General features: G+C 43.7%; 1 protein-coding gene across 1 annotated transcript; it reads left to right on the plus strand.

The window, feature by feature from the left end:
• Positions 1 to 3,707: 3,707 nt before the first annotated feature.
• GPR27 (G protein-coupled receptor 27) lies at positions 3,708 to 6,613 on the plus strand. The gene has a single exon (XM_021070852.2). It carries the CDS (start codon positions 4,137 to 4,139, stop codon positions 5,265 to 5,267), a length of 1,131 nt encoding a protein of 376 aa, XP_020926511.1. The 5' UTR covers positions 3,708 to 4,136; the 3' UTR covers positions 5,268 to 6,613.
• Positions 6,614 to 20,018: the final 13,405 nt, after the last annotated feature.

Here is a 20,018-nt window from a genome sequence, read left to right on the forward strand (position 1 = left end):
AGTCAGGCCAGCCTTCTTTATCTTGATGTACACTGGCAGATGACTAGCCAGAAGCCTGAGGTTGGACAGAAGTCAGCCAAACTGGCTCCCATGATCAAGAGAACTGTGGCCTTGATTGACTCTGTCAAGGTCTTTCAACCGGTCTTTCAAACAGCTGCTTTCTATTATCAATCACATCATCTATATGTGCAGCAAAGAAATAACAGCTCAGTTGTGGTGGGTGGAGGGTAGGTGGGGGAATCCCAACTTTTCTATCTCTGTGCAGAAGGCAGAATCTGGTTATAAGCAAAAGGGAAATTTTTCTTATAAGGAAAAATCCCACAGAGCTGTTCTGCTTTGAGATACTGGCACTCAACTCGGGGCCTACGAAATTATTTTAAATTCTTGTGTGAAGCTTCCTAGAAACAATAAAAGGAAAATAAGTTGACTTTGGCAATGAAATGCTAATGGCTTTTCCTTATGTATTAATCCTCTGAACAAATGGTGACAATGAAAGGAGGCATATAAATGCTGTGAAAGCCATGATTTATATATTTTCTGTTGCTGCTTCTGCTATTTGATTCTGGGCAGATGACTAAACCAAATCTCAAATCCCAAAGAGAAGCATACAGAGCCAAAGAGAGAAATAGAAAACATGGAGAAATTTAAATCACAAGGAGCTAATGTCTCTTCCTTGGGGTCCTCTTCTGAAGAATAAATCTCTCCCTATTTGGGATTATATAACCACTGAACTTTCATTTTCTCATGTACAAACTGATCTTCAGAGGTGAGGACCCTGAAACATCATTTGGTCCAATGTCTCCTTTTGTAAAGAGGAACGTCTGAGATTATGAGACATTAAGTGACTTGTACAATGGCATATGTTCACTGGAATAAACACTATTAAGATTTTAATTAAGTGGGAAGGGTACTGACCTCAGAAGGAGAAGACCTGGACTCTATGCCCATTCAGCCATATATGAGTTTATAAAATGAACATCTCTGCCCTCTTTGAAAGGGCTATAATTCTGTGAACATGAGGATCATGTTAGTTTTTGCTTTTAAAAACTTAGTAGCTTTCTTTGCAGTTACGATGAAGGGACAATGCATACAGTGTTTATGAGCATGGGCCTTAGAGCCAGACTTACTCCCTTGCAATCCCAGTTCTCACAGGTTACCTTTCTGCCTCTTCAGCAAAATGGAAACTGTAAAAGCACCCGCCACATGCCGCCCTTAGAATGATTAAACAAGATAACACGTTTCAAGAAGTCAGCACACTGCATGGCACGACAGCAAGTGCTCAGTTAGCACATGCTGCCATGATATGATCATAAAGCAACCATAAAGATGATCATAAAGATGATCAAAGAGTTGACATCTTTGTGTGCATTAAAGGAAGGCATCCCTTGCTCTGGGCTGATGCAGCCCAAATGCTAAGGTCCCCATGAAGGTTGGATCTCATTCTCCATGGTTATGTCTGGCTCTAAAGAAATCATTTCCCCAAATCCTTTGCATGTAGTCAATGACATGTGTTTGTTATAATGTAGGCCTTCTAGAAAATGCTTCCAAGGGGCCCTACTTAGACGGCAGGAAAAATTTTGCTCTTCTTTTCCTTCTTTCTGCCTAGAATGCAGAAGGAATGGATGGGGTGACAGCAGCCTATTGATTATGAGGGAAGGGCTAAAAGACTTTCAGAAATTCAGTTCTTCAGCCAATAATTCAAGGCCAGCAACCACTAACCTATGGACTTTGCTTCATGAGGAAAACAAAATCACTTACATTTTTAAATCTACTATTATCAAAATAAAATTCCTAACCAAAATACCCTCCAGAATCCACTTCTCTTTTCTGATCAAATATTTGTAGACCTCGGACTTCTTGTGTGGCTCACAAAATATTTGTAGAACTGCCTGGTCAGCCACTTATTTCTGGCCACTTAGGGGTCCTAAGTTAGATCCTCATTGTCTATCACTTAGATTTTTTTTTTTTTAACAAAAATGTAAAAAAACTGCCCTCAAAGTCCTTGCTATTCCAAGTGTGGTCTGTTTACCAGAGGCACAAAGGTCACCTAGGAACTTGTTAGAAAGGCAACATTTTCAGCCCCATCCAGAAATAGTGAATTAGGATCCCCAGTGATTTCTGTGCACACTAAAGTCTAAGGCTCTGCACTAGACTTCCAAACTCTGCTGTCATTCCTCTTAAACACTACAGCCAAAATCATCCTCCTGAAGCACATGAGTAGTTTTCTAATAGCATCACTTTCCTCAAAAACCTCTAAGGTCTCCGTACTGCCTACAAACTAAAGTTTAGACTCCTTATCCTGAAAAGATTTTCTATGGTCTTGTGTTGTCCTGAAAGTGCCCAACGAAGTGACTGCCACACACATACAAGGCAGGCAATAAATACTATTCTGCATAAAAGAAAGCAAAAAGTGAGTGTACCCAAGAAAGAACATATTTCTTAATTCTGGCTTTCCCATGCCAGGCACTGAGGATACAGTGGTATGAAAAACCAGACACTGTCCCTTGCCTTCATGGAGGTTAGAGACCGACTGGAAGGACAAGATCTTAAAAAGAAATAAAACTATGTAGTGATAAATTTTAAGTGCTAAGAAGGAAATGAATGGGGAGTTTCTGTTGTGGCTCAGTGGGTTACAAACCTGACTGGCATCCATGAAGATGCCAGTTCCATCCCTGGCCTTGCTCAGTGGGTTAAGGATCCCACATTACTCTGGCTGTGGAACAGGACGGCAGCTGCAGTTCTGATGAGACCCCTAGCCTGGGAATTTTCATATGCCATGGGTGAAGTCCGAAAGAAGGAAAGAAAGAAAAGGAAATGAATGGACAATGACACGGTAAGCTAGACTGGTCAGAATGGCCCAGAGTTTGGGGAGCCAGTTGAGGGGCTATTCCATGTAGAGGAACAGCCAGCACAATGCCTTGAATGTGGCCTGTCTAAGGATCAGAACCAGAGCTGCCCTTTTAGGCTTACTCCAAATTCCGGGAGGAAGGTGGTATGGGCTTCACCTTCCAAATCACTCAAGAGGCTTTCTTTTCCCTGACAGATGTCTTCACTGGCACCACGAATGGGACAGAGAGCAGGGTATGCTTCAGAGTCCTGTGAATCCAACCCTGGAAATCAGACGCAGTGAAACTGGAATCTCAACTCTGCCGCTTACCAGCTCTCAACTCCCTGGACGCCCAAAGCCTCTTCTTCCTCAAATAAGAAGTGGGTTTAAGAACAGAACCAACTTTGCGGTTATTGTGAACGTTAAGGGAGATGATGCTGGTAAAGCTCCCCAGAGCACTGCCACCCGCATCGACGCTGACCTGAATATTAGAGGTTACAAGATTGTGGTGACGATGATGATGGTGACAGTTAACTATTGTTAGCTGCGGGCAGAGGGCTTATCCCGGATACTCCAGTTCTCCTCCCCCCATCTCGTCTCCCACCCCCAGGCCTTCAGGCCCCGCCACCCCCGACAACCTCCCACCGCGCGCGAGGCTACAGTGACCCCAGGGCGGGCGCCGGGCGCCGCCGCCGGACCCCGGTTACCTGGGGCCAAACGCGACCTGTCGCCACCTCGCGTCCTGGGCCCTGCCTCCCTCCCGGCTGCCTCCCGGCCCGCAGCTGCGGCGGCGGCGCCCCCAGCCCGGCCCGGCCCGGGCGGCGCGGGATTCCTCGGCGGGGCTGGCGGCGGCGGCCACGCGGCGCGCTCCGGCGGAGGGGAGGGGGCTCCGCGGCGGCGGCGGCGGCGGCGGCGGCGGCGGTGGCTGCAGCAGCGGCAGCGGCGGGCCCGGCGGGGGGCAGAGCCCAGAGGCGCGGCGGCAGCGGCGGCGGCAGCGGAGGAGGAAGAGGAGGAGGATGCAGGGAGCTGCGGGCGGCGGCGCGGCCCGGTCCGCAGTGAAGCCCGCGGCGCCCGAGGCGCAGGGAGTGGCCGTCGCCTCCCGCGTGCACCATTCCTGAGATGGCGGCGGCGCGGCGGCAGCTCGGGGAGCCGAGGAGGGGCCAGCCGGGCGCGGGCTGAGCCCCGCCGGCCCGGGATCTCGCCTGGGACCCGCGTGGTTGGTGGAGCCCCGGCGGGGAGCCAGGCCTGCGGAGCGGCGAGGCCAAGGGCGGCCCCGGAGCGGAGCGCAGCCGGGCCCGGGGAGGCCGCGATGGCGAACGCGAGCGAGCCGGGCAGCGGCGGCGGCGAGGCGGCCGCCCTGGGCCTCAAGCTGGCCACGCTCAGCCTGCTGCTGTGCGTGAGCCTGGCGGGCAACGTGCTCTTTGCGCTACTCATCGTTCGGGAGCGCAGCCTGCACCGCGCCCCATACTACCTGCTGCTCGACCTGTGCCTGGCCGACGGGCTGCGCGCACTCGCCTGCCTCCCGGCCGTCATGCTGGCGGCGCGGCGGGCCGCGGCCGCCGCGGGGGCGCCGCCGGGCGCGCTCGGCTGCAAGCTGCTCGCCTTCCTGGCCGCGCTCTTCTGCTTCCACGCCGCCTTCTTGCTGCTCGGCGTGGGCGTCACCCGCTACCTGGCCATCGCTCACCACCGCTTCTACGCCGAGCGCCTGGCCGGCTGGCCGTGCGCCGCCATGCTGGTGTGCGCCGCCTGGGCGCTGGCACTGGCCGCGGCCTTCCCGCCGGTGCTGGACGGCGGCGGCGGCGGCGAGGACGAGGACGCGCCGTGCGCCCTGGAGCAGCGGCCCGACGGCGCCCCCGGCGCGCTCGGCTTCCTGCTGCTGCTGGCCGTGGTGGTGGGCGCCACGCACCTCGTCTACCTCCGTCTGCTCTTTTTCATCCACGACCGCCGCAAGATGCGGCCCGCGCGCCTCGTGCCGGCCGTCAGCCATGACTGGACCTTCCACGGCCCCGGCGCCACAGGCCAGGCGGCCGCCAACTGGACGGCTGGCTTCGGCCGCGGGCCCACGCCGCCCGCGCTCGTGGGCATCCGGCCTGCCGGGCCCGGCCGCGGCGCACGCCGCCTCCTCGTGCTCGAGGAGTTCAAGACGGAGAAGAGGCTGTGCAAGATGTTCTACGCCGTCACTCTGCTCTTCCTGCTCCTCTGGGGGCCCTATGTCGTGGCCAGTTACCTGCGGGTCCTGGTGCGGCCCGGCGCTGTCCCCCAGGCCTACCTGACGGCCTCCGTGTGGCTGACCTTTGCACAGGCCGGCATCAACCCCGTCGTGTGCTTCCTCTTCAACAGGGAGCTCAGGGACTGCTTCCGGGCCCAGTTCCCTTGCTGCCAGAGTCCCCAGGCCACCCAGGCCACCCTCCCCTGCGACTTGAAAGGCATCGGTTTGTAAGGGGACCTCCTGCCACCTGCACCCCAACCCAGCCTTTCCCTTTGGCTTGGACAGTGACGTCGTTTTCTCCCCCCTTCTGCGCCCCGTTTAATTTTCTAAGCTGCCTTCAAAACGCCTTTGAGAAGTGGCTCGTCACTTACTTGGATTGTACAGACTCCTTGAGAGGGGGCGGTGGTTTCGAAGTTTCAGCCCCACCCCAGCTCTCCACGTTCGTCCTCCTAAATATATTTTCATTCTGACAGTAGAGACCCTGGAGTCTTTGTACTGGTACTGATGTCTTTTATTCCATATGTTACTCCTTTTTTTTTTTTTTTTTTTAATTAAATAAAGGCTAAACTAAATTTCTTCATGCAACCTTTCCTAAAGGCCATGGCCAGTTTTCTACAGAAGCTATTTTTGACAACCTCAAGTGGCATTACCTTTTTGCAGTGAAGTAGAGGAAACCAGGGGGGCTTCACAAGTCTCATTTCTTGAGGGTCTTCTGTTGGAAGCAGGAGAAGGAGGGAAAGTTGTCTCAAGTTCCCTCTGAATTGCCGGCCTTGGGGTCGTGGGGACTGCTCTGGTTCTTTGAAGGCGTTGAGAACTTTTGTGCAGTATTGATTCTGAATTGAAAGCAGAAAATGGGAGTGAGTAGCAAGGCAGTGGTTTGTAGTTGGTAACAAGTAATGCAAGTCAGATGTTTCCTACCTTGCTTTATACCACTAGAAACAGCCCATCAGCAGACAATTGCTCTTTGTATTATACCAATCTTGAGTGGAAACATTTCTGTAAAATTGTAACTTTCAAAAGAGTAAAAAGTGTCTTGGTTAGTAATGGTGTTGGAGAACATACAGTATTGCATGTTTTTGTGTGTACTGATTGTGGTTCGAAGATTGGGAGGGCTCTGAGACAAGCGGAGTACTAAATCAAAAGTTATTTAGGTATTTTTTTTGCCAATAAAAAGTAAAATAATTTGGTGGAAACAGCTTGTGCTTTGAGGAGCCCAGTTTTATTCTGTTGTATGAAGCTAATTTCCACTTTGACAATTGTTCTTCTTTTGTTCATGGTATAAATGGATGGAATATAATAATACTCTACTTTGAGACAAAGCATTTCCTTAAAATGTTTGTTAGGTTAAGCTGTGCTGTTCTACTGATGTTTAAGTTAATAATGAGAATTATAATTTTAAATGATGTTTCTTTGTTAGACACAGTGTCATCTTAAATTGAAAGACTAAATTCTGCAAGTACTGTATAATATTTTTTGGCTTATAATGCTACATTTTTATTAATGTATCTTCCGTTTTGAGGATTTATATCTGTATTTCTCTTTGCATTATATAAATATACCAGTATTTTCATTCTGGAGTGGCTTTTTGTTGCTGTTGTTGTTTGAGGCCATGACAGGTAGTAATATACATCTAAGTAAGATACTGATGTTCTGTTATCCTTTTAGTGCATGCTGTCTACGTGGCCATCAGAATTTCAAGAAACTTGGAAGCTTGGTAACCTAAAACAGTATAAAAATCTGCAACTCTTATCTTTAAAAAGAAGAAGCAGTAGATATATATACTGCCTTAAAACTGTTTTCTATAAACATAAAATGAGTTCAAGCAAAGCAATCATTCTGATAAAATAATTAAAAATGAGTGCAGTAAATATATTGACATTTATTTCAGTTGAGCATAATCTAAACTATTAAATATTCAGTCCAAGATGGGTAAGTCATAGTAAGAGGGTATGGCTCATTTATCTCAGGTGAATGGTCAGCATTATTTTGTCTGTAAAAGTCAATCGGTCTATGGAGACAGTCTCGCATTTGGAAAATATGAGTAAATATTAGCTAATTTCTCCCCAGGTCACAAGACCAGATGTTCATTATTCAGTGGCCACACATCAAAAATCTCAGCTAACCTAAAGATGTAGAAGCCCAGGAAGTGTCTCTCCTCATCTACACCCCCCGACCCAAGTGGTCCAAGTTCAGAAAATAGAACTTGCTAATCCCGTGTGGTGTTAGAATTTTTAGTACCTCTCCTGGCATGGAAACCAAGCTGTCAAGGCTAACTCCTGTGTGACCCCAGCCTTAGGCAGTAGCTCAATCTCCAACTATATATAGCCTTAAGCTCATGGATATTTTTTAATAGGAGAATCCATAAGCCAGTGATTCTCGAATTCTAACGTTCATAATAATAACTGCCTTAAGTACCTGCAGAGATTATTATTAGAAGGGATCGAGCGACTTCCCTGGTGGTACAGCAGGTTAAAGATCCTGAATTGTCACTGCTATAGCACAGGTTCAGCCCCTGGCCTGGAAAGTACCCGCTTCAGGCATAACCAAAAAGAAAAAGGGAAATTAGAAGGGGTCGCAGTGGGGCCCAGGAAAGAGCATTTTAACGAGATTCTCAGAAGTTGGAGGCATACCTCAAACCTATGTTTGAACATGATTTACTTAGACACCATGTGTACAAACTTGGTGATCTGGTTTTGTTTTGCTTTGTTCTCACTGGATGGGGGATTTCTAAGGAGAAGTCAGTAATGAGAAATGACAGCCAACTGTAAAGGGAAAAGAAAGAAGAACAAGAGAGGCAGAGAAACTAACCATCCAAGGAAATACTGTTTAGGAACAAAAGTCCCCTCACACCTCAACAGCTATTTCCATCACTGAATTTTTTAACCTGAACTTTGATTGTTAATAAAAAATCATCAAGAAAAGTTTAGTTGTCTTTCAGAAAACTCATTGTACCAGGACAGGTACAATGTATTTGGGGAAGACCACCATTAAAATCATTCATTTTGGAGCTCCGGCTATGGTGCAGTGGGTCAAGGATCCAACTACAGTTCAATCCCCTGCACGGTGCAGTGCCAGTGGGTTAAGGACCTGGCATTGCTGCAGCTTCATCATGGGTCACAGCTGCAGCTAGGATTTCAGTCCCTGGCTGGACAACTTCCAGATGCCACAGGTGTGTGTGTGGGAAACCCAATTTTATTTATTTGAAAAATTAATTTAACATAACTTCACCCCTGTCCTCCCCCAGTGAAATCAATGTGTTATGTATATACTTGAAGCAAAAGAAAAGAGGTTGCTTGTCTATAAATTTTTGTCTGCATGTCCTGCAGGTCAAAAATGAGTATTTTTAGGTCTTTTGATACCATATATGAAATCACTTTGCATAAGGACATATCTACTTAGGTTTCTACCTGACCATGTTCATTTTTAAAAAAATGAAAGATCTCGAGTAAAATGAGGAAGCAAATAAACTGATAACCATAATGATAAATTATAACCTCCATTATCCACCATTCAAACTTGCCAAATCTTATCATTGTTGCCATATTTATTTCTACTTTTCCTTTTCTCCCTTCTTTCCTCCCGCTTTTCTTTCTTTCCTGCCTTGCTTTCTTATTCCTTCTTTTCCTCCTTTCCTCCCTCCCTTTATTTCCTTCCTTTCCTTCCCATTTTGTTCCTTTCTCTCTCTCTCTTTTAAAGACATAAAACACGACACAATTATTTCTACAAACATTGGGCATCACCATCAGCCATCTACATTTTCAAATGCCCTGCCCCTAAGAGGTCACAGGGTCCTGGGTCCTGGGGCCGAGTCTGGATGGATCATTGGGTTGGCAGCATTGGTTCTACCCTTTTATGACCCACAGGCTCAAGTACAGATTTCTGGTCTGCCGCAGAAGGACTTTCATGGTCCAGCCCCATCACTACCCTGGCCTCATCTTCTTTGTGTATTTCCATCTCTCCCTTCTCTGGTTACCTCTGAATAAGCGCTCCCTGGAAAGCCCACCTCACTCCCCTTTCTCTCCCTGGGAAGCTCTCATTAAATCCTCTGCTAAGGTAGGATTTACAATACTTAATAATTAGGATGGTACAAGCATAACTAACCTGTACGACCATACCTCTGGCTCTTGGCTGAACATCAGGTTTGTGCTGGACTCAGATCCAAGATGTTTGGAAGGCCTTCTTGGCCCAATCACCCCTCCTCTGGGCTCTCATGGTGCGTTGTGTTTACCTTCATGAAGCCTGATGCACGCCTGGCTTTGTGGCTCCCTCTCCAGTCTCACCTCCTCACACTCTCTTTTCAGGCTTCAGCCACTCTGAGTCACTGGCGGTGCCCTGAACAGATCATACCAACATGCCTTTTGCATGTATTGTTCCTCGTGTCCAAAGTCCCTCCTCACTCTTTTCCCAACTCAACTGCTGTTAAACTTTCAAACTTAAGGGGTGACTTCTTAGACATAAAGGGTGAACAAAGCTCTACGGAGAGAGGGAGATTGTCCCAGGGCAGGTCCTGCAAAATTTTCAAGTCTCCAAACTCAGTCATTAAATCTCAGTGCCATGGCAGGCTGAGTAGCAGGCTTACTGTCATTCAAGCTGTCTTGAAATTGAGGTGAATTGAGATGGCTGGAGTCATAAAATGTACTAGACCCAAAATACTGTTTTCTATTTGCCAGACAGATGTGTGACTCCGTGTGACCTTCTAAGACCACTGAACTTCAGGGCCCCCATTGTGAGGGACAAAGCAGGTCATTGGAAACTGTCTCCAACCATCCACATTGTAGACCCATATCAATATCCTCGCACTGTTTACTACTGTTTCCAGAGTACATAGAATTAAAAACAAACTTGATCAGAGTCCAGGGATTCTTTATGCTTTTTCTCCAACATGGGCAAAATTTGGGGGTCTAACTCAGCCCATGAACAGAGCCCTCCTGCCCTCCCTTTTCCTTCTTTTGGGGATGTCTTTGATGATGATGTGATGCTTGGAGCCACAGCAGCTGTTTTGCAACCATGAGAAGAGATACTGCCAACATTATGAAAATAGTGGACCAGAAAGACAGAAAGAGCAGGCATCTTTTTTTTTTTTTAACACTGTTAAGGTGCTTACTCAAGCAAGCAAACTCATATCTCTAGATTTTAGATTTCTTGACTTGAAATAATAACTATTACTTCAAACATTAATATTCATAATGACTACTATTTTAAACAATTAACCAACAATACTTAGAATGACTCCATCCTCTCTACTCCCTTGCCTGATATCCTAGAACTATCCTAGAACTATACTGACAAATTTTTAAAAATCAGACCTATTTAATTTACTTTTTCTAACTATCAGATTATTTAGCTGGCTGTTAATTGTTAGATTAACCTGGCTCTGGAAAAAAATATAAAATAGATTTGACTTGATTTCTTAGATTGAAATAAAATCTAGAATACTAAAAAAATGCTTTTACAAGGTCAATTCTATTTAATAGCACTTAAAAAAACTGTTATCATGATCAGTATATTTTCAAGCTTTTGATAGACTAAATTTACTACAGGAATCTGGAAAACCACATGAATTAATCTATCAAATCCATAGGAATTTTAAGCAAATAAGAAACCAGTTTCTCTGTTGGGCGGTACAGGAGAATATGAGGACAAGAAAGGTTGAGCTCTCTAGCTAATGAGTTTGAAAGCTAATTGGAGAAACCTGGTAAATATGCCCCAAACCAGAAATCAAGGTAGAACATGATATATGTATGCCAGAAGGGAGATTCAGAGAAAGAGCCTGGAATAACAAGGAAAACAGGAGTTCCTCTTGTGGCTCAGCATATTGAGAACCCAACTAGTATCCATGAGGATGTGTTTTCATTCCCTGGCCTCTTTCAGTGGCTTAAGGATCCAGCATTGCCATAAGCTGCAGTGTAGGCCTCAGCTGCAGCTCTAACTGGATCCCTAGCCTGGGAACTTCCATATGCCACAGGTGTGTCCCCCAGAAGGTCCCAATTAAAAAAAAAAAAACTAAAAAAAAAATTAATAAAATTAAATTAAAAAAAGAAAAACAACAAGGAGAACAGACCTCATAGTAGATTGCCTGGAAAGGGCCCCCAGCAGTCTATCGCTGATCCCCTAACTGAGGGAAACAGGAAAAAACAGAAGATGGAAGTAAAATTGTTCAGGTTCCATCTTCTGCCTCTTTTTTGTTGTTGTTTTGTTTGTTTTTCCTTTTTAGGGCCGCATTAGGGGCACATGGAGTTTCCCAGGCTAGGGGTCAAATCGGAACTGCAGCTGCCAGCCTACACCACAGCCACAGCAAGGCCAGATCCAAGCCTGTCTGCTACCTACACCACAGCTCACGGCAACGTCAGATCCTTAACCCACTGATCGAGGCCAGGAATCGAAACTTCGCCCTCATGGATGCTAGTCAGATTCATTTCCACTGAATCACGATGGGAACTCCCATCTTCTGCATCTTTCTGACTCCCACATTCTCCCCACTCTGGGGTCTGTTTTCAAAATGAATTTTTCTAAGGGAAATAAAACAATGCAAATCTCTCTTCAAAGTTTTCTGTTCCAATTCTATGTGAATGCTGTAGTGCCAGTAAGGGATGTGGTCATTTTAATGGAGAAAGTTTGTTACACAAAAGCTTTCTGCAGGGAGAACCAGCAAATTAGATTACAAATGTCAGAAATGGAAAGAAATCAAACAGGTAGCCCTCCAGAAGACCACTCCTCTCTCCTCTCAAAGGAAATGGGAGTAGTAGGCTTAGACACAGAAAAGGGTATTTTGTGCTTTTTCTCTGAAGAAAAGGAGAAGAAAAGTTTTAGTAGGTAGTCAACACGCCCTTTATCCTGGCAGGCATTTAAGATAAGTAAACTGCTTGACTGTATATCTGAAAGCCTGAAGACTCAAAGTCACTTCAAATTACACAGAGAAAACAGGCACAAATGTCTTAAGTTGCAACGTCAACGCATGAATGCAATACTCTTATTTCTCAGTAACATTAAGGAGACAGGTAAATTAAAGCTGTTACCACTTGGCTTCCAGGAGGAATAATTTAGTCATTTATAAATTAAGTTTTAAGTGGCCAGCCTACTCTTGGTGGAGAGCATGTAAACTCAGAGAAAAGCATATATTTAAAAATATCACCCGATACATTTATATTACCTGAATTATGCCAGACTGCGTAGTTTTCTAGGATGGAAATCTTATTTTCTGCCAGGATGTGATATCTGCGAAGTGCATGCTGTGTTTTGGTTAGAACTTTGTTGGAACCTAGAGGGTGCAAAAAATGGTTTCATTTTCTTAAAGATATACAGAGGTGCTACAATTTTGAAAGGCTTTGAAAAATTATTACAGTTTCAATGCTGACAATACATGCCTTATTACAGTATTCTCCAGAGATCATAAAATCTAAAATACATGAGGAGATGAAAATTTTCCGTCTTTTTCATTTAACATTTTTTTTTTTTTGCTTTTATTCCCCCTATGTATTTTCCCCATATAGTTCTCTAGTCTTCACCAACTTGCATTGCAATGTGCTAAATAGAAGGAAAAAAAAGGGAGAACAAACAGGGAACAAGCCCAGTAACAGATATTCATTCCACAGAGTAATATACTAAAGAGTATAACTGTACAGTGTGTGGTTCTTTTAACCCACAGTCAGGATCAGTTTAATTTGCATATCTATCTTGAGGAATTATGGGATACCCAGAGCTATTTCTAGAATTTGATTTGCATAACTGTTCTAATCTTTTATAAATAGGGTGACATGTGGTCTGACAAAAGATTTTTTTTTTAATTTGTAAGTTACTTTATAAGTTTTATAAAGATATTAGAATTAAACACCTTTAGATATATATTTAATATCTGCCTCTATTGACAGGAGCACAATTACACAAAGGTACGATTTGTCTTCTGTTAATGGCATATTACTTTACCTTTTGCTAGTAGGAAAAACAGCTTTGTTCCCTTCAAGTGTGTCATTTGAAGTTTATTCTTTTTTTTTTAGCATCTCCCAGTGAGATTAAAATTCATTTAAACATCATAAGAAAATGTTCTGATACAATGAGCCCCAGTGAGTTTCTCTGTCTCTAAAATACTTTTTTTTTTTTTTTTTTTTTTTTTTGTCTTTTTAGGGCCACACCTGTGGCATGTGGAAGTTCCTGGGCTAGGGGTCGAATTGGAGCTACAGCTGCTGGCCTACACCACAGTCACAGCAACGTCGGATCTGAGCCGAGTCTGTGACCTACACCATAGCTCAGGGCAATGCTGGATCCTTAATGCACTGAACAGGGCTAGGGATCTCACTTGCATCCTCATGGTTCCTAGCTGTGTTCATTACTGCTGAGCCAAAACAGGAACTCCTTTCTCTAAAACTTGTTAATTCCTGAGTAGATGATATACTTGAGTTTGGAACAGTGGCAGCAAGAAATACATTTACACATTTTCTTAGTGTTTGCTGAGTAGATGATATACTTGAGTTTGGAACAGTGGCAACAAGAAATACATTTACACATTTTCTTAGTGTTTGGAATATGAATGCTCTTGTTACTAAAGTATATAAGTGAGTTTAACCATTTCTGATTTGAAAACGCTTCTTCTATTGAGTTATCAGTTTCCTATTAAGACATTTCTTCAGGATTGTGATCAAGATAAAAATTCCATTTTGCATGTTTGAACACTATTTTTTAGCCTCAAACTCTTTTGCCCTATACCTGGGCTAGCAAGCCTCAGTGGGTAGGTATTCTCACCCCAGCCCTGCCTCCTGGCCACAGTAAAAACTAAAACCAGACCATATGATCCGGCAATCCCACTCCTGGGCATATATCCAGACAAAACTTTCATTCAAAAAGTTACATGCACTGCTATGTTCACTGCAGCACTATTCACAATAGCCAAGACATAGAAACAACATAAATGTCCATCGACAGATGAATGGATTAAGAAGATGTGGTACATATATACAATGAAATAAAAAGGACAAAATAATGCCATTTGCAGCAACATGGATGCAACTAGAGATTCTCATCCTAAGTGAAGTAAATCAGAAAGAGAAAGACAAATACCATATGATATCACTTATATCTGAAATTCAAAAAAAGGCACAAATGATCCTATCTACAAAACAGAAACAGATCATGGACATGGCGAGCAGACTTGTGCTTTCCAGTGGGGAGGGAGTGAGATGGATGGGGAATTTGTGGTAGATACAAACTATTACATTTAGAATAGGTAAGTAATAGGGTTCTACTGTACAGCACAGGGAACTATGTCCAATCTCTTGGGTTAGAGCATGATGGAAGATAGTTGTGAAAAAAAAAAAGAATATATATATATATGTGTGTGTGTGTGTGTGTGTGTATGTGTGTGTGTGTGTGTGTGTGTATACACTTTGCTGTATAACAGAAATTGAAGGAACATTTTAAACCAACTGTACTGTAATAAAAATTTTTTTAAATAAATAATTTTTAAAAACCAAAACTAAAACCAAGCAAACTGCCTCGCAGTTGCCACTTTTGACTTGTACCTGCTTTCTTCTAACCAGACCATTCTATGATGTGACGAATTAATCTTGCCACATTCTTACGGTGTGTGTAGCAGCATCAATCCTAACATCCAAACCAGTTTTGGGGGTGGGTGTTGTTTCCACCTTCTGCAGGGCAACCACTACACAAGAACACAGTAGCCAAGTTTTCAAGATCACGGAACAAAATACTGAGTAGAACAAAATGATGCACTTTTGAAAAGAATGATTCCATTTGCATCGATTAGGGTAGAAGTGGAAGCATTTAATGGAGACCTCGAATCACTATGGCCAGAGTGTCTTAATGGTTTTACCGGACTTTTTTTTTAATTTTTAATTTTTTAAGGTATAGTTGATTTATAATGCTGTGCTAATTTCTGCTGTACAGCAAAGTAATTCATATATGTGTGTGTATGTGTGTGTGTATATATATATGCATATATATGTATATGTGTATTTTCTAACCATATATATGTGTATCTATATATACACTTTTTTCCCCATTTTCATGCCCATACTTACAGCACATGGAAGTTCCCAGACTAGGGGTTGAATTGGAGCTGCAGCTGCCGGCCTACACCAAAACCACAGCAATGCGGGATCTGAGCCACATCTGCGACCTACACCACAGCTCGTGGCAACTCTTGAGATCCCCAACCTGCTGAGCAAGGCCAGGGATCAAACCTGCATTCTCATGGATACTAGTCAGATTAATTTCTGCAGTTCCACAACGGGAACTCCTCCACTCTTTTATAAAATACTCTTTTCCATAGTGGTTTATCATAGGACATTTCTCTGGGCTTCTGAATGACTGTTTCAGGAGGTCATTTAGCAACCCAGCTAGCAGGTCAGCCCTGCTTTCCTCCCCAAGTGCCTTCACTCTCTTGGGTCCAAAGTAGCCAGATTCATTGCTGCATTCCCCTGGAGAGGAAGGGGAATGTAATTTACTCTTAAGTAAGTGAGGCAGATCACTTCTGCAAAGGTTCCATTGCTAAGAACTTAGTTATCTAGTCATACCTGGCTAAGGGCTGCTGGTAAATGCAGTTTCCAGATGTCTGGATGAGTGGCCACATGCCCAGCTAAAACCTCTTGGGGGATGGGCAGGGGTAGAGATGGAAAGAGAGGAGAAATGAAAGAGGAGATGGGGTGGAGAAAGGAGAGAGGAGGGGAGGGAAGGAAAGAGAGAAAGAGAGAATATGAAAATGACAGAAGGAATTGTGGAAGACAATTGGAGTCTACCAGCCATGCCTTGCATTTAGGGATTTTTTTTTCTCTCACCCTCCCTAACCAAATCCAGGAAAATTAACAGAAAATATTAACATCAGCTGTCCAAAGGACTACGATTGCAGATGACCGTTAACTCCCCAGGACCCAATCATGGCACCATAATTAGCAATATTCTTCTCTAAACCTCTTACTTTGAGCAGCAGGTATTTTCTTTTTTTTTTCCTTCTTTTTTTTTTTTTTTGTCTTTTTGTCTTTTTGTCTTTTTGCCTTTTCTAGGGCCGCTCCTGCAGCATATGGAGGTTCCCAGGCTAGGGGTCTAATCGGAACTGTAGCTATCAGCCTACACCTGAGCCACAGCAACGCGGGATCGGATCCGAGCCGCATCTGTGACCTACACCACAGCTCATGGCAACACTGGATCCTTAACCCATTGAGCTAGGCCAGGGACCGAAGCTGCAACCTCGTGGTTCCTAGTAGGATTTGTTAACCACTGTGCCACGACGGGAACTCCAGCAGCAGGTATTTTCTTTTAAATTTTTGCACACGAGTAAGCACTCATTCATATATACATGTTCTGAGCCTGAAATATTTTGCTCCTCCGTTTCGAACTCCAACTTGGGACTTCATAAATAACATCTTAAAAGCAGATGTTTAGGTTTAAACAGGCTGATCAGACAAATGACCTTGGCAACATCTAAACAGAGAGCCATCATCATCATATACATTTGCTTTGTCCATCATGGTCTATCCCAAGAGACTAGATACAGTTCCCTGTGCTGTACAGTAGGACCTCACTGCTCATCTGTTCTAAACGTAACAGTTTGCGAGATGACAACAATTGATAAAATACTGGATGATGGAGAGATGAGGCTCCCTTATACAATTTTAATTTTTTGATATTTAAAATTTTTCATAATAATTTTTAAAATAGGAACCTACTGTACAGTTCAGGGAAACCTATACAACAGTTTGTCATAACCTATATGGGAAAAAAGAATGGCCAGTTCACTTTTGCTGTGTATCTGAAACTAATACAACACTGTAAATAAACTATACTCCAATAAAATTTAAATAATAATAATAATAATAATAATAATAATGTTTTGTTTTACTAGTTTCCTTTTAGGAATGAACCTCATACCATGCCAGCCTCACTCTTGTCTACAGGGAATAGGCCTGTTCTGAGTCACATTGAGAAAACTCAATTTATGAAACTTATACACAGTTATTCAAATCTACCTTAATAAAACACAGTTTTCTCCAATTTTCCCTGTAAAACTTTTCAGTTTCTGCTACAGAAACATTTTTCCTAAATTACATCCTATCTTAATCCAGATGAGGACAATTTGGATTTAAACACTGTGGACATTTGCTAACACGTCCTCTAAAGATGTGAAATCTTTTATCTATGATTCAAGTTATCTGAGCCCTTTCCCTTAAGGATTAGAGACTGGCTTAATATAAAGATTTCTTGGAACACAGTATACTATGGACCTGACCTAAAACTGGTATTTCTTTGATAGATTATTACATGTCTCAAATGTTTACCTTTTCCACGAGTTCAAACACAAAATGATAGTTTTTTTTTTTTTAATTTTAGAATACCATTTTTACAAAGCCCCATTGGAAGGCTTAACATTTTAAAAAAATATTGCCATTTCAAATTTTATATGATACTGAAATAAAACCTTACACTAGCAGGTACAAAATATCTTCAGACTAAACCAGTGGTTCTCACAGGGACACAAATTACCCTATCCCCACCCCCACCCCCTTGGGACATTTGGTGATGTCTAGAGACATCCTCATGTGTCACAACTCAGGGGAACTACTGTCATCTAGTGGGTAGGAACCAAGGGAGCTACTAAACATTCTGCAATGCCCAGAACAGCCCCATGGCAAAAAACCCTATCTGGTCCAGGAAGTCAGCCATGTTAAGGTTGAGAAATTCTGAATCAAAGTGAGAAAATGCCTGGAGTTCCCTTGTGGTGCAGCAGTTAAGGACCTGGTGTTTCCACTGCAGCAGCTCAGGCCACTGCTGTGACATGGGTTCAGCCCCTAGCCTGGAAATTCCCACATGCCATGGGTGCAGCCAAACCAAATTTAAAAAGCAAGAAAATGCCTGGAATTCCTGGCCGTGGTCACCATTCCAAGGAGTAGGCTGCGGTTTCGTCTGGCTGGCCCAGTTCATGGGTGACTGCTCTAGGCTTCATAAGGATGAAAGTTCCCTGTGGACATAAGGACACACACTCGTTATGAACATAGTACAGATCAGCCTGTGCATTCTGTCATCAGAAATCATGCTCACACCGTGATTTTCCACTCTTTTGCTTTTAATCTTTTGTGACATAGGTTTTATGGACATGCTTTCTAGACTGAGTTATTTAGTTCAATTTGCTGCAATATTGGACTTTCTAAATCATCTGGATGATTTATGGGCCCAATAAAAAAGAAACCTGGGACATATGAGAAAGTGGGGCAGGGAGAGGGGGAACTTGTGCTTGGGGGTTCAGAAGCTGAGTCCCCTGGGTGGGGGCATGTAGGGGAAGAGAGAGGAAAAGGGACTCCATACCAACCACATGGCCAGCAGGAGGGGCAGGACCAGCTGGGCTGCACCCAGGCCTGCTTCCTTAATCTAAGGATGTTCAATCCCCAGCAATGTAACTGACACTAACATTCTCCAGGGGAACCCTCCTGTGAGCTTCCCTCTAGAAATAGTGCTGGAGCAGGGTGGGGAGGAGAAAGAAAATGGATTCATTTATTCTTGAGGATCATAGGAACTTTTGAGGGTGGCAAGAAATAACAACAGCATTTAGCTACTCTCTTGACTTCTAACTAGAAAGGTGTCTCTTCAAGTGGCATCATGACAAACCAGTTGCCTTTCTACTGATGCGTGTTCCTTTGTTCTTTCTCAGTGGTCCTCAATTATGGGTGCTCCTTAAAAGGAAAGAATAATCTTAATGCCCAGGCCTTACCCTAAACACATCAAATCAGAACCCCTGGGGGTTGGTACAAAGATAATGATGTGGGAACTATTGCTTTTAGAATGGATAAGCAATGAGATCCTGCTGTGTAGCACTAAGAACTATGTCCAGTCACTTATGACGGAGCATGATAATGTGAGAAAAAAGAATGTGTATATGTATGTGTAAATGGGTCACCACGATGTACAGTAGAAAAAAAAATTGTATTGGGGAAATAAAAAAATAAGTTAAAAATACATTTTAAAAAAGAGAATGATGTGGGAGTTCCCATTGTGGCTCAGCAGAAACGAATCTGACTAGAAGGTTCGATCCCTGACCTCACTCAGTGGGTTAAGGATCCGGTGTTGTCATGAGCCTTGGTGTAGGTTGCAGATGCACCTTGGATCTGGCATTCCTGTGGCTGTGGCTGTGGCTGGCAGCTGCAGCTCCGATTTGACCCCAGTCTGGGAAATTCCATATGCCGTGGATGTGGCCCTAAAAAGACAAAAAAAAAAAAGCATTTGAATGGCACCTCTAGTTTGGGGAAATGTATACTCTGAAAGTGCCCTGATTTTGGGGTGGGGGTGCTGGGGAGATGGAAGGGAGTCATCTACTTTATTAAGGATTATGTTGCTAAAGATTGTTATCATTTTGAAAAATACCAGAAAAAATACAATTCTCTTTAATGAAGAAAGGAGTTTTGCGGATTAACAAATGAGACGGACGATATCAGAGAATGCAATATTAACAGGTTGAAACAGATCATAAAAGTCTGCCAGTGAATTTTAGACTGATCTTCACTGAATATCAAAAAACGTCCTTTTTTTAAATTAAAATGATCCCCGACTTTATAATCTTCTAAAAAATGAAGTCAGAAAAGAGAGGAGGTAAGATTTCTGATATTAAAACCAATGAAAAAGTGAGTTCCCACTGTGGCTCAGTGGTAACAAACACGACTAGTAACCATGAGGATGTGGGTTTGATCCCTGGCCTTGCTCAGTGGGTTAAGGATTCTGTGATGCTATGAGCTGTGGCATAGGTCACAGACATGGCTTGGCTCTAGAGTTGCTGTGGCTGTGGTGTCGGCTGGCAGATGTAGGTCCAATTTGACCCCTAGGCTGGGAACTTCCATATGCCGCAGATGCGGTCCTAAAAAGACAAAAAAATAAATAAATAAAACAAACGAAAAGTTAGCAGATTTGTCTCATCTATCAGTGGTCTGGTTTTGTCAAGCTCCAATAGAAGGACTACATGAAGGTCTTCAGTTACATAAGAGGGTTTGT

The sequence above is a fragment of the Sus scrofa genome, chromosome 13 (assembly GCF_054392235.1).
Source record: "Sus scrofa isolate SSC_HxYL_T2T_F1_AM1 chromosome 13, Sscrofa_HxYL_maternal_Yorkshire_Landrace_v2.0, whole genome shotgun sequence".
NCBI lineage: Eukaryota > Metazoa > Chordata > Mammalia > Artiodactyla > Suidae > Sus > Sus scrofa.

Bases quoted from the DNA above. Each gene is read 5' to 3' on its own strand.
- GPR27 (XM_021070852.2), top strand. From the start codon at position 4,137: ATGGCGAACGCGAGCGAGCCGGGCAGCGGCGGCGGCGAGGCGGCCGCC.